The sequence below is a fragment of the Salmo salar genome, chromosome ssa13, assembly GCF_905237065.1.
Source record: "Salmo salar chromosome ssa13, Ssal_v3.1, whole genome shotgun sequence".
Classification (NCBI taxonomy): Eukaryota; Metazoa; Chordata; class Actinopteri; order Salmoniformes; family Salmonidae; genus Salmo; species Salmo salar.
The window spans coordinates 90146682-90161841 of NC_059454.1; the positions used below are offsets into that span (position 1 = coordinate 90146682).

General features: G+C 43.2%; 1 protein-coding gene across 3 annotated transcripts in view; it reads left to right on the plus strand.

Annotated features, from left to right (window-relative positions):
* LOC106568101 (protocadherin alpha-C2) overlaps positions 1–15160 on the plus strand; it is a 62395-nt gene that overhangs the window by 15986 nt on the left and 31249 nt on the right. Inside the window, exon 1 of one of the 3 annotated variants that reach the window (XM_045692361.1) lies at positions 1061–3675. The exons of the other annotated variants lie outside the window; for them this stretch is intronic. Coding sequence (XP_045548317.1) covers positions 1291–3675 — 2385 coding nt within the window. The 5' untranslated portion in view covers positions 1061–1290. Of the gene's footprint in view, positions 1–1060; positions 3676–15160 lie in introns of those variants that run through there. 3 annotated transcript variants of the gene reach the window in all.

Here is a 15160-nt window from a genome sequence, read left to right on the forward strand (position 1 = left end):
CTATGATAAAACTGGCTCACATGAGGACTGCCACAGGAAAGGAAGACCCAGAGTTACCTCTGCTGCAGAGGATACGTTCTTTAGAGTTACCAGCCTGAGAAATTGGAGCCCAAATAAATGCTTCACAGAGTTCAAGTAACAGACACATCTCAACATCAACTGTTCAGAGCTGACGGCTTGAATCAGGCCTTCATGGTTGGATTGCTGCAAAGAAACCAATACTAAAGGGCACTAATAAGAAGAAGAGACTGCTTTGGCCAAGAAGCATGAGCAATGAACATTAGACCGGTGGAAATCTGTACTTTGGTCTGATGAGTCCAAATTCGAGACTTTTGGTTCCAACCACCGTGTCTTTGTGAGATGCAGAGTAGGCGAATGGATGATCTCTGCATATGTGGTTCCCATCTTGAAGCATGGAGGAGGAGGAGGTGTGATGGTGTGGGGCTGCATTGCTGGTGACACTGTCTGTGATTTATTTAGAATTCAAGGCATACTTAACCAGCATGGCTACCACAGCATTCTGCAGCGATACTCCATCCCACTTGGTTTGCGCTTAGTGGGACTATAATTTGTTTTTCAACAGAACAATGACCCAACACACCTCCAGGCTGTGTAAAGGCTATTTGACCAAGAAGGAGAGTGATGTAGTGCTGCATCAGATGACCTGGCCTCCACAATCACCAGACCTCAACCCATTTGAGATGGTTTGGGATGAGTTGGTACGCAGAGTGAATAAACAGCAGCCAACAAGTGCTCAGCAAATGTGGGAACTCCTTCAAGACTGTTGGAAAAGCTTTCCAGGTGAAGCTGGTTGAGAGAATGCCAAGAGTGTGCAAAGTTGTCATCAAGGCAAAGGGTGGCTACTTTGAAGACTCTCAAATATATTTTGATTTGTTTCACACATCTTTTGTAGTAAAAATAAAGAAAAACCCTTGAATGAGTAGGTGTGTCCAAACTTTTGACTAGTACTGTATATATAGAATGCATATAATTTTGGCTACTCGTCGTTAAACAGCAGAGATGTGCATTATTTTGTCTTTAAAAAATGTTCCACACGGTGGCACTACAGACCATGAATCATGTATAAAAAAAACTTATTTTAGTGGACTCCGCCTCTCACAGAATCTCATGTGACCAGGACAGAAGCCTCCTCTGTGAAATGAAACAGGGACTTGGAGCGAACGAGTTGTGAAGGATATTGTTTTGCTTTAATCTGTGAAGCTATGTTTAGCAATAAGTGGTTTGAATTTTAATGACTACTGGGTTGCATTGTTACTGTTTGTGGAGACAATGACTACTTCTACAATTTACATCCACTCGCGGATTTATTTGTACTTGTTACTCATGTGTTCCTTCATGCAAGTGTCCTCCGAAGAAATTGTGTATTATATTTCCGAGGAAGTAAACCAGGGTACGTTCGTTGGGAATTTGGCTAAGGATTTGAATCTGAACGTACAAGATATGGAGTCACAAATGTTTCAGCTCGTCTCTGCCTCAAATAAGAGGTACTTCGATGTAAATCTGAAAACGGGAGTCTTGTATGTGACCGAGAGAATCGACCGGGAGGAGCTTTGTCCAAATGCTCGTTCGTGCGCTTTACATCTAGAGGCCATTGTTAATCATCCATTGAGCCTGCATCGGGTGGAGATACATGTTGTGGACATCAATGACAATCCACCCACTTTCCCTGTGAAAGCACACGTCTTTAATATATCTGAATCGGTGCCTCCTGGTGTTAGGTTCTCGTTGATGAGCGCATTGGATCCTGATGTTGGCTCGAATGGGGTAAAAACCTTCACGTTGAGCCCAAATGAGCACTTTTCTTTGGATGTACAGAGCGGTGGAGAGCAACGTTTGTCTGCTGAGTTGGTGTTACAGAAAGCATTAGACCGAGAGAGACAGGCGGTTATCAATCTTTTAGTGACTGCAACTGATGGGGGAAACCCTGCTCGATCCGGGACAATGGCAATTGTAGTTAATGTGTTGGATAACAATGACAATACACCTGTTTTTAGCAGCCCTCTTTACAAAATACGTGTGAATGAAAATGCAGCTCCAGGAACTAAGATTTTAACACTGAATGCCACTGATTTAGATGACGGTCCAAATGGCGAGGTTTTATATCTATTCAGCCGACATGGTCAGGAAAAAAACCTGCATACATTTGCGATTAATCCCATTTCCGGTGACATCACCATCAAAGGAGTCATAGATTTTGAAGAAACTGCTTTTTATGAAATAAGGGCTGAGGCACAGGATAAGGGACAATCTCCAACCAACACTCATTGTAAAGTGTTGGTTGAAGTAGTTGATGTTAATGACAACGTGCCAGAGATAAGTGTTACGTCATTGTTGCCCACGGTGAGGGAAAATGTTACATCTGGCACTGTTATAGCACTCGTTACTGTAATAGATAAAGATGGAGGAAACAATGGGAAGGTGAACTGTACATTAGTCGGCGAATCACCTTTCAATCTTCAAACTTCGTATCGTAATTATTACTCTCTCGTTCTCAACGGCGCATTGGATAGAGAGAGTGACTCACAATACAATGTCACCATCATAGCAACAGATGAAGGGACTCCTCCTCTGTCTAGCACAAGCGTTACCACGGTTTATATTTCTGATGTAAATGATAATGCACCACGTTTCGCAGACAGAACCCTCAATGTGTACGTCAAGGAAAATGCACCCACTGGAGCGCTCATGTACACTGTGTCCGCATATGATCCAGACGCTAATGAAAACGCCCAGGTGAGGTATTCAGACTTGAACAGCCACTCAAAGGGAGCTGTAGGTTCTCATTTAGTCAGTATTAACTCATTAAATGGTGAACTTTACAGCTTGCAATCTTTTAACTACGAGGAGTTGAAAAAGTTTGAATTTCAAGTTCAGGCTACAGACTCTGGTGTTCCTCCTCTAAGCAGCAACGTCACTGTCAACGTTTTTATCTTGGATGAGAATGACAACAGTCCTGTGATTCTCCCGCCCTATTCTGACCAAGGCTCCGTTCATTCTGAGAACATTCCTTATTCTGCTGAAGCGGGATACTTTGTGGCCAAGATCAGGGCTGTAGACGCCGACTCTGGTTATAATGCGCTGCTTTCTTATCACATCTCTGAACCAAAGGGGACCAATCTATTCAGAATAGGAACCAACAACGGAGAAATACAGACTAAGAGACGCATGAGTGACAATGACTTGAAAACTCACCCGTTGGTCATTCTGGTGTCTGATAATGGAGAACCTTCCCTGTCTGCGACTGTGTCTATTGATGTTGTGGTCGTTGAAAGTACAGATGACATGCAGACAACTTTCAGACAACTGCCTGTAAAAGAGGAGAGTTTCTCAGATTTAAATCTGTATCTGCTCGTCGCCATTGTGTCAGTATCAGTGATATTTCTACTGAGCCTCATCAGTTTAATAGTTGTAAAATGCCACAGGACAGACGGCAGTTTCAGCAGGTACAGCGCCCCCATGATCACCACCCACCCTGACGGGAGCTGGTCTTACTCCAAATCTACTCAGCAGTATGACGTGTGTTTCAGCTCTGACACAATGAAGAGTGACGTAGTAGTTTTCCCCACGCCGTTTTCATCTGCTGATGGCGAGCTGATCAGCATTAATGGCGGGGATACTTTTCAAAGGACAAGAACGCTTCCTAGTAGTGAGAAGGTGAGCTATTGTTTTCTTTAATGACCCCCTATTTAATTCATTCACTGTTTATGGATTTGGCTTATATAAAAATGTTGTTGGATGATTATTGACAGTGACATTGAGTATGGTTACATGCACACAATAGTACGATTATTGTGGATAGTCAGATTAATATAATAGTTAAATTAAAACTTTTGCATGCTTTGCAAGAAGAACAATTTCCCGAATAATCTTTACAATCAGGCTACCTGATGGCACTCTGATGAATGCAGAAAATCCCCAATCAAAATATACGTTCTACCACATCGACCATGTTATTTTTGGGAAACATATTTGATTCTAAGATCGACATAACGTTTGTATGTGAAAAAAAAACTTCTAAGACGCGTACATTCAGTTGTTCCAAACTCACTTCACTCGTGATAAAGAGGGAGGCTCGCTCGGCTGGTGCTAGCACATGCGCAGATCAAACACACAGCTGGAACGCCGATAAAGGTGTTTACATGTCCTAATAATTCTACAGATTCCTTAGAAAATCAGATGTTTTAATCGGCGCATGCTTACTTCTATTTTGACCTTACGCTGATTAAGATAAACAGAGTAAAGTGTTTACATGACTATTGCATAATCTGGCTAATGGCACAATCCGTTTAATATCGAATTATTAGTGTGCATGTAAATATAAGCCTATACATTGTCTTCGATTGTGAAGATTTCACATAACAGCTACTGCTGCTTCATCATACGTGGTGTTAGACCTTTAGAGCAGGGCTGTCAAACTCATTCCACGGAGGGCATAGTGTCTGCGGGGTTTAGTTTTTTCATTTCAATTTAGACCTAGGTGAAGGGAGTTCTCCAAATTAAATGTATTTATAAAGCTTTACATCGGCAGATGTTACAAAGTGCTGAACAGAAACCCAGCCTAAAACCCCAAACATCAAGCAATGTAGATGTAAAAGCACGGTGGCTAGGAAATTACTGACCTTACTAGTTACTGACCTTACAAATTACTGACCTTACAAATTATTGACCTTAATTCATCAATCAAGTACAAGGGGGGAGCGAAAACCAGCATAGTTTTGTATAGGCCTATTTCAGCACCCCGGGGTGGACAGCAGCATCAGTACTGATGTATAGTATAGTCCTATTTCAGCACCACCGGTGTGGACAGCAGCATCAGTACTGATGTATAGTCCTATTTCAGCACCACCGGTGTGGATAGCAGCATCAGTACTGATATATAGTATAGTCCTATTTCAGCACCACCAGTGTGGACAGCAGCATCAGTACTGAGGTATAGTATAGGTCTATTTCAGCACCACCAAGCTATAGCAAAACATCAATCAATCAATCAAATTTATTTATAAAGCCCTTTTTACATCAGCTGATGTCCAAAAGTGTTGTACAGAAACCCAGCCTAAAACCGCAAACAGCAAGCAATGCAGATTTAGAAGCACAGTGGCTAGGAAAAACTCCCTAGAAAGGCCGGATCCTAGGAAGAAACCTAGAGAGGAACCAGGCTATGAGGGGTGGCCAGTCCTCTTCTGGCTGTGCCGGGTGGAGATTATAAGAGAACATGGCCAAGATGTTCAAACATTCATAGATGACCAGCAGGGTCAGATAATAATAATCACAGTGGTTGTAGAGGGTGCAACAGGTCAGCACCTCAGGAGAAAATGTCTGTTGGCTTTTCATAGCCGATCATTCAGTTAGAGACAGCAGGTGTGGTAGAGAGAGAGTCCAAAACAGCAGGTCCAGGACAAGGTAGCACGTCCAGTGAACAGGTCAGGGTTCCATAGCCGCAGGCAGAACAGTTGAAACTGGAGCAGCAGCATGACCAGGTGGACTGGGGACAGCAAGGAGTCATCAGGCCAGGTAGTCCTGAGGCATGGTCCTATGGCTCAGGTCATCCAAGAGAAGAGAGAGAGAGAGAGAGAGAAAGAGAGAGAGAGAGAGAGAGAATGAGAAAGAGAGAGAAATAATTAGAGGGAGCATAGTTAAATTCACACAGGACACCGGATAAGACAGGAGAAATACACTGGAGGCTGAGACGAGGGGTCGGGAGACACTGTGGCCCTGTTCTGATGATACCCACGGACAGGGCCAAACAGGCAGGATATAACCCCACCCACTTTGTATAAGCACAGCCTCCACACCACTTGAGGGATATCTCCAACCACCAACCTACTACCCTGAGACAAGGCCGAGTGTAGCCCACCAAGATCTCCCCGACTGCACGAACCCGAGGGGGGCGCCAACCCGGACAGGAAGATCACGTCAATGACTCAACCCACTCAAGTGATGCACCCCTCCTAGGGACGGCATGGAAGAGCACCAGTAAGCCAGTGACTCAGCTCCCGCAATAAGGTTAGAGGCAGAGAATCCCAGTGGAGAGAGGGGAACCGGCCAGGAAGAGAAAGAAGGGAGATTCGTCACTCCAGTGCCTTTCAGTTCACCTTCACACCCCTGGGCCAGACTACACTCAATCATAGGACCTACCGAAGACATGAGTCTTCAATAAAGACTTAAAGTTCGAGACCGAGTCTGCGTCTCTCACATGGATAGGTGGACCATTCCATAAAAATGGATCTCTATAGGAGAAAGCCCTGCCTCCAGCTGTTTGCTTAGAAATTCTAGGGACAGTAAGGAGGCCTGAGTCTTATGACCGTAGCGTAGGTATAGGTATGTACGGCAGGACCAAAGCGGAAATATAGGTAGGAGCAAGCCCATGTAATGCTTTGTAGGTTAGTAAAACCTTGAAATCAGCCCTAGCCTAAACAGGAAGCCAGTGTAGAGAGGCTAGCACTGGAGTAATATGATCAAATCTTTTGGTTCTAGTCAAGATTCTTGCAGCCGTGTTTAGCACTGACTGAAGTTTATTTAGTGCTTTATCTGGGTAACCGGAAAGTAAAGCATTGCAGTAGGCTAATCTGGAAGTGACGAAAGCATTGATACATTTTTCTGCGTCGTTTTTGGACAGAAGGTTTCTGATTTTTGCAATGTTACGAAGATGGAAAAAAAGCTGTCCTTGAAACAGTCTTGATATGTTCGTCAAAAGAGAGGTCCTTCACAGTTTTATTTGAGATGACTGTACAACCATCAAGATTAATTGTCAGATCCAACACAAGATCTCTTTGTTTCTTGGGACCTAGACCTTGCATCTCTGTTTTGTCTGAGTTTAAAAGTAAAACATTTGCCGCCATCCACTTCCTTATGTCTGGATCACAGACTTCCAGAGAGGGCAATTTTGGGGCTTCAGCATGTTTCATCGAAATGTACAGCTGTGTATCGTCCGCATAGCAGTGAGCGTTAACATGTTTCCAAATGACATCACCAAGAGGTCAAATGTATAGTGAAAACAATAGTGGTCCTAAAACGGAACCTTGAGGTACACCGAAATGTATAGTTGATTTGTCAAAAGACAAACCATCCACAGAGACAAACTGATATCTTTCTGACAGATAAGATCTAAACCAGGCCAGAACTTGTCCGTGTAGACCAATTTGGGTTTCCAATCTCTCCAAAAGAATGTGGTGATCAATGATATCAAAAGCAGCACTAAGGTCTAGGAGCACGAGGACAGATGCAGAGCCTTGGTCTGACGCCATTAAAAGGTAATTTACCACCTTCACCAGTGCAGTCTCAGTGCTATGATGGGGTCTAAAACCAGACAAGCATTTCGTATACATTGTTTATCTTCAGGAAGGCAGTGAGATGCTGTGCAACAGCTTCTCTAAACTTTTTGAGAGGAATGGGAGATTCGCTATAGGCCGATAGTTTTTAAAAATATTTTCTGGGTCAAGGTTTGGCTTTTTCAAGAGAGGCTTTATTACTGCAACTTTTAGTGAGTTTAGTGAGTGGTACACATCCGGTGGATAGGGAGCCATTTGTTATATTCAACATAGGAGGGTCAAGCACAGGAAGCAGCTCTTTCAGTAGTTTAGTTGGAATAGGGTCCAGTATCCAGCTTGAAGGTTTAGAGGCCAAGACAATTTTCATCAATGTGTGTGTCAAGAGATAGAGTATTAAAACACTTGAGTGTCTCCCTTGATCCTAGGTCCTGGCAGTGTTGTGCAAACTCAGGACAACTGAGCTTTGGAGAAATACGCATATTTAAAGAGGAGTCCGTAATTTGCTTTCTAATGATCATGATCTTTTCGTCAAAGAAGTTCATGAATTTATCACTGCTGAAGTGAACGCCATCCTCTCTTGGGAATGCTGCGTGTCAGTTAACTTTATGGCAGTATCAAAAGTAAATGTTGGATTGTTCTTAGTCTCCTCAATTAAGTTGGAAAATAGGATGATCGAGCAGCATGGAGGGCTCTTCGATACTGTACAGCTGTCACGCCCTGACCATAGAGAGCCTTTTATTCTCTATGTTGGTTAGGTCAGGGTGTGACTAGGGTGGGTTATCTAGGTTGTTTTATGTCTATGTTGGCCTGGTATGGTTCCCAATCAGAGGCAGCTGTATATCGGGGATCATATTTAGGCAGCCATTTCCCCACTGGTTTTTGTGGGATCTTATTTTGAGTATGCTGCACCTCTTATGTTATGGTTCGTTGTTTGTTTCCTTTTTGTTTTGTAAGTTTCACAAAAAATAAAGATGTGGAACTCCGAGCACGCTGCGCCTTGGTCTGTCTCTCCACACAACCGCAACAACGGCACTGTCTTTCCAAGCTAGTCGCAAGACTTCCAGTTTGGTGTAGTGCCATTTCCGTTCAAATTTTCTGGAAGCTTGCTTCAGGGCTCGGGTATTTTCTGTATACCAGGGAGCTAGTTACTTATGACAACTGTTTTTGTTTTTAGGGGTGCGACTGCATCTATGGTATTATGCAAGGTTACATTTAGTTCCTCAGTTAGGTGGTCAACCGACTTTTGTACTCTTACGTCCTTGGGTAGTTGGAGGGAGTCTAGAAGGGCATCTAGGAATATTTGTGTTGTCCGAGAATTTATAGCACGACTTTTGATGATCATTGGTTGGGGTCTGAGCAGATTATTTGTTGCGATTGCAAACGTAATAAAATGGTGGTCCGATAGTCCAGGATTATGAGGAAAAACATTAGATCCACAATATTTATTCCACGGGACAAAACTAGGTCCAGAGTATGACTGTGGCAGTGAATAGGTCCGGAGACATGTTGGACAAAACCCATTGAGTTGATGATGGCTCCGAAAGCCTTTTGGAGTGAGTCTGTGGACTTTTCCATGTGAATATTTAAGTCACCAAAAATGTGAATATTATCTGCCATGAATACAAGGTCTGATAGGAATTCAGGGAACTCAGTGAGGAACGCTGTATACGGACCAGGAGGCCTGTAAACAGTAGTTATAAGTGAGTGAGTAGGCTGCATAGATTTCGTGACTAGAAGCTCAAAAGACGAAAACGCAGTCATTCTTTTTTTTTTGTAAATTGAAATATGCTATCGTAAATGTTAGCAACACCTGGTGGAGGTCGTGTAGAACCATGTCCAGATAAAGCGTCCGGGCTGAAAAAGTTGAGCGAGGGAAAAAATAAAAAAATAAAACCGTAATTAAAAAGTAAAAACCGTAAAGTTGTCAGGTAGCAAAGAAAAGTTAGCATCAAACCGCACAGCAGCACGTAAACAAGTCTACAAGTCCACATCAGCATTCTGCACTCTCCTAATTTACTGTTGTTTGTCAAACATAGATCAACACAAAACTCAGCCTTTCCATTCTTACCATATTTATATAGGCTTTAAGATTATATTGAAGATTATATTGCACAACTTTACTGAACTGAACTTTAATCAGTTTGGTTCCAGATGGATGGGAATATCGTCTTTAACCAAGTTTCCATCCACAGTTTTTATGCGAGTAAAGTCATACCATATATACAATTTTTTTTATGACAGCTGTGATGGAAACAGGAAGTTTCGGTACAGTTTTATAAATCCCAACGGATAATTTGTTGGTTTGACATGGTGGGATCTTTTTCTGTCGGTAAAATTAATAATGCGCGAAATTTGTGCCTTTATGCGCAAATATTGATACAGTATAATAACCATCATATCTAAGTAACTTGGAGTCACGTTATTATATGGCGGGTGGTCCTCCCACTACGACTTAGGAAACCATACAATTTATTAGGCTACAGATGAAACTTCACAGGGTGGTGAAAGTGAACTGTGATCTTGATGCTCCTTTCCAATACATTTTGAGGGTCTTATTCTGATGATCGATGCTTGACTGCGTTTGACAAATAAAAATGTTCTATCTCTTATCCATAATAATCTCATAATATAGACTATACTGCACAGCCTACCTGTATCTGAGATGTATTTACTCTATACCCTAACAAACTGCATGCTTTCCCGAGTAGTATTGGGAGGACCACACAGACTTTTCATGACTCCAAGTTTATTTCAGTATGATAGTTATTATATCAATATTTGCGCATAAAAACGTTTCCAAAGCCATTTCTCGCATAATTAATTTTACTGACACAAAAAGATCCCAGCTTGTCTAGTGTATTCTGTCTTGTCTACATTTGAAATGTTTACCGAATAATGTTGTGTTTCTGTCAGGCCTGTCATGACATTTTTATCCGACATGAACTTTACAGCATAAAAAGGTTGGATGGAAACTTGGTTAGTATGTCACTTATTTAGCTGTGTGATTATGAACTAGGGCAGTGCATTACTGCAGTTCACAGAGGCTCCTAATGGTAGTGATGCCCTTTACACCTCCACCCTAAAGCTTCAAATGGACTTTCACATTTAACTACTGTAATTGGTATTAATGTGAATATATAATAATTATTCTTATTAGCTCGAGTACCGTAAGTACAGTACAATCTCAATGTCAGTGTGTCAGTTAATCATGCATGTTAATCGACATAGATTCAGTCTTATGGTATACCGTGCTCATTATCCATCTCTGTGCATGGCCACTGTGGATGGGTCTGTGTTTAGAGACAGCCACAGATGTGCGGCCTGCCTGTTCACCTCACAAGTCAACCTCCATATAATCATGTTAACCTTTCTTTGCCTGCTCTGTATTTGTTCTGTGTCTGTGTTTGTCACAGCTTGTGTAGCCATTCTGTCATGGCCTCTCAGGGAACAAAGATAATATAGCCGTCATTCTAAGGTCCAGAGGGGACTGTGACAATGTATACTGATCCAATTCATTCAAACTTACATGTAAACTTCCCATTGACATCGATGCATGATTTCAGCTTATACCATGGCATTGTTGAATACTCCCTTCTGATTGGCATGAAGGGCATTCTAGAGAGTGCATTATTTCCCTATAATTGCCTATACTCTATGCCACTGAGCTCAGCTCTGACTGTGTGTTGTGGTTCTCACTGAGGATAGGTAATGATAGCATGTTTCTGTAATGCCATCCCATGGGTCAGTTGTGCATGAGTCCTTGACAGAGGACATGGATGACTCCAGCTGTAAGTGGGTCAGGCCTGTGGTTCCGCCTGGCCCATCTGGCAGAGAGAGATACATGGATTAGAGGGTCTTGGGTCTGCAAGCCGGAGCACTGGAGCAATCCCACTTGCATTATGTGTGGAAGGCAGTAGGATTCACTCTCACTGCTGCATTCAGAGCGATACTGCAGCCTCGCTCCCCAGAGACACGCCTGGGCTAGAGCCCTGCTCCTCTTTCTCTGTCTTTCTCTGTCTCTCTCTCTCTCTCTCCATCTTGCTCTCTCTCTCTGTCTCCCTGTTTCTCTCCTTCTCTCTCTCTCTCTCTCTTTCTCTCTCTCTGTCTTTCTCTGTCTCCCTGTCTCTCTCTCCTTCGCTCTCTCTCTCTCCGTCTTGCTCTCTCTCTCTCTGTCTCTCTCTCTCTGTCTCTCTCTCCGTCTTGCTCTCTCTCTTTGTCTCTGTCTCTCTCTCGCTCTGTCTCTTTCCCTTTCTTTTCTCTCTGTTTTCACAGATTTCACAGTGTCTTCTATCACCATATAGAAGCAGGATCTCGTTAAATGTGTTCTACACTTTTTTTCTCTAACTCTTTGTAAGTACTTCTAGAGTCATTCTGAACCAATTGAGGAGATTGAATCAAATTGTGCTCCTCCTTAATCACCTCCTCCCTGAGAGCAGGAGATTACACAGAGCCCACTTCTATGTTGGGTGGCTGGGATGAGGATTATGATAAAGGCATTTTTTCACTTGTTGACCTTACAGATGAAGTGTGTCTCACACGGAGATGACACATCTCACAAAGTGGCTGTATATGACAATATTTAATTTACTTTTTATCCCGTATTAGTTGAAATTGAGAGTGTATGGTACATTCCTATTGTGTGATTTGATTTCCCCAGTCCACTCCCTGAGCTGATAGATTACATTTCTCTGGGAGTCGTACTGCTGGTGCTCTGGGGCACCACAGGGACAATTACCCATGCTATATTAACACTATTGTTCAGATAGCATCCACGAAAATAGTGAGTTTCTAAACTTTGTCTGTCTTTAGTTAGTAGTGCTGTAAGGCTGTCAAAGGAAGAGAGATAATCAAGTCCCTGCAGTGCAGCAAAGACAGAGGAGAGGAGAGGAGAGGAGAGGAGAGGAGAGGAGAGGAGAGGAGAGGAGAGGAGAGGAGAGGAGAGGAGAGGATATCCTTTCATGCCTTCTTCTTTTGTTTGTACCTTAAGCAAGCCTGCTCCAAATGCCCAAGGGAATTCAGGAAGAATTTTACAATCATATTAATAGACTGATATATTTGGAAACATCTGTGTTTAATTTATGCTGAGTACTGCATTAAGGAGGGTGTGTAATGTAATATGCAGAGTCACACACACGAATTCTCACACACATTGGCTTGCAGGCTGTGTAGGATGCCTGCCAGTAATATTCCACTCTGTATTTCTCCACTGCACCACTGAAGCCAGATATAGGGCTATGCTGGGGGAAAGGTGTGGCTTCAGATACACACACTGTCACATGCAGGTCTCTCTCTCTTTTCTCATCCCCCACCTTCTTTTATTGTGTCCTTCCCTACCTCATTCTCTTCCTATTTCCCTTTTTTCTCTCTCTTTTCGCCATCTCTCTCCACTCCGTGCCACAACACCTGTGTGTTGCTTGGACAGATGATTCACAAATGTCAACTCTTCTATCGGTCATGCATCTCTTTATGTATTATTCAGCAGGGCCAGTGGGGAGGCAGCAGCATCCCTCTTACAAAAATGGTCATCCGTAGCCATCTATCTACCGTTATACAACCATCATTAGTCCACCCTCATCCATTAGTCTGCTCACATCAAAAGGTCATGGGTCAGAGCCAAGGGCATAACATCATTACAGATCAGTACGAGAGAGAGAGAGTGACTGACTGAAAGATGGATGGATAGAGAGAGAACACACACAGAGCTACACCTAGATATCCCTTTATCTGTAGTATATCACGGCTGTAAGTACGTGATGTGTTTCTAGTCATTTCATTGTCTTCTCTAAGATGTGCAGTATGTTCTTTATTATGCATTTCTATAGCTGCAAGGCCCAGGTCATGATAATCTAGTGTTTCGATCAGTCAGTCTTTGCATGGCTTGGCTGGTATGTTTCTGTCGAGGGCTGCAGGTGGCAGACCAAGCTAAGCCGAGCTGGGTGCATTGGCTGCTAGCAAGTTCACTGGCGCCCTCTGTCTGTGTAGTGGTGGTGATGGAAGGGGGAAGGATGGGAGTTGTCTCTGGAAGTGTCTTTAGAAGGCTCCAATTTTAGATGTCTTACTCAGCCAAGAGATTTATCCATTAGAACTCCTCAGTGCTTGAAATTGTTTGTAGAGGTCTACCTTTTTTACGTGTCACTGATCCCCCACAATTTCTGTGTGATGGGATGTTCTCTTTACCATGTTATGCATCAGCAGAGACACAGACAAAAATAAACACTGACTCAAGGCAGGCTGGTTTATATTACTATGTCATAATAAATCCAGTTGACCTTGGAGGTTATGTATATGATGCAGATTTCATTCATCTGCTGCCACATTCTGTGCAAGTCAGGATTTATCTCCTTGTATAAAGTTCACTAGCAGCTAGTTTTGTATGAGTAAGGTACTGTTCCGGTTATTGTACTAAGACAAACCAATCTCTCAATCCATAGGAGAATGAATACAGGTGTAGTTGTTGGTTAAATGTAATATTCATTGTTACGTGCTTGACGTAGATATACAGTACCAGTCAAAAGTTTGGACACACCTACTCATTCCAGGGTTTTTCTTTATTTTTACTATTTTCTACATTGTAGAATAATAGTGAAGACCTCAAAACTATGAAATAACACATATGGAATCATGTAGTAAACAAAAAAGTGTTAAACAAATCCAAATACTTTTTATATTTGAGATTCTTCAAAGTAGCCACCCTTTACCTTGATGACAATGTAGAAAATAGTACAAATAAAGAAAAACCCTGGAATGAGTAGGTGTGTCCAAACTTTTGGCTGGTTCTGTATAATAACACAGACTTAGGAACTAATATACCTGAATTGCTCCTCTGATAGCTAGATATATTGAGGTGTTCAGATAGACAGGGCAGAATTCATCAGGCACTGTGAAATGGGCACTATGTTGGGACCTCATACAATACTGCAGTGAGTAATGGACACTAGAGGGCACCCACTGTCAGATCTAGTCTGTGATCACACCCTTCAGCTGCAGGCTGCGGCAGTGTCCAGTCTCAGCTTGAGAACAAGAGAGGGGGGAGAGAAAGAGCTGGATAAATAAATGGAACAAGTGGGAGAAAGGAGTTTGATAGATAGATAGATAGATAGAGAGAGAGAGAGAGAGAGAGAGAGAGAGAGAGAGAGAGAGAGAGAGAGAGAGAGAGAGAGAGAGAGAGAGAGAGAGAGAGAGAGAGAGAGAGAGAGAGAGAGAGAGAGAGAGAGAGAGAGAGAGAGAGAGAGAGAGAGAGAGAGAGAGAGAGAGAGAGAGAGAGAGAGAGAGAGAGAGAGAGAGAGAGAGAGAGAGAGAGAGAGAGAGAGAGAGAGAGAGAGAGAGAGAGAGAGAGAGAGAGAGAGAGAGAGAGAGAGAGAGAGAGAGTTGTGTGTCCCCAGTTGCTCTTGATGAGGGTAATATTCTGCTGTGGTGGGGCTGTCTGTCTGCCGTTGGTGAGGGAGCTGTTCTGCTGTGGTGGGGGCTGTCTGTCTGCCGTTGCTGAGGGAGCTGTTCTGCTGTGGGAGGGGCTGTCTGTCTGCCGTTGGTGAGGGTGCTGTTCTGCTGTGGTGGGGCTGTCTGTCTGTCGTTGGTGAGGGTGCTGTTCTGCTGTGGGAGGGGCTGTCTGTCTGCCGTTGGTGAGGGAGCTGTTCTGCTGTGGTGGGGGCTGTCTGTCTGTCGTTGGTGAGGGAGCTGTTCTGCTGTGGTGGGGGCTGTCTGTCTGTTGTTGCTGAGGGAGCTGTTCTGCTGTGGTGGGGGCTGTCTGTCTACTCTTTCAGATGTGTGCACCTCGCTGAAATCCAGTACACTTACATAAGCGAGGAGGTCAGGGCAAAAGTGAAACAAGGATCCTCAGAGAGAGATGGAGGGCATGTCTGAACTCTGGTGTC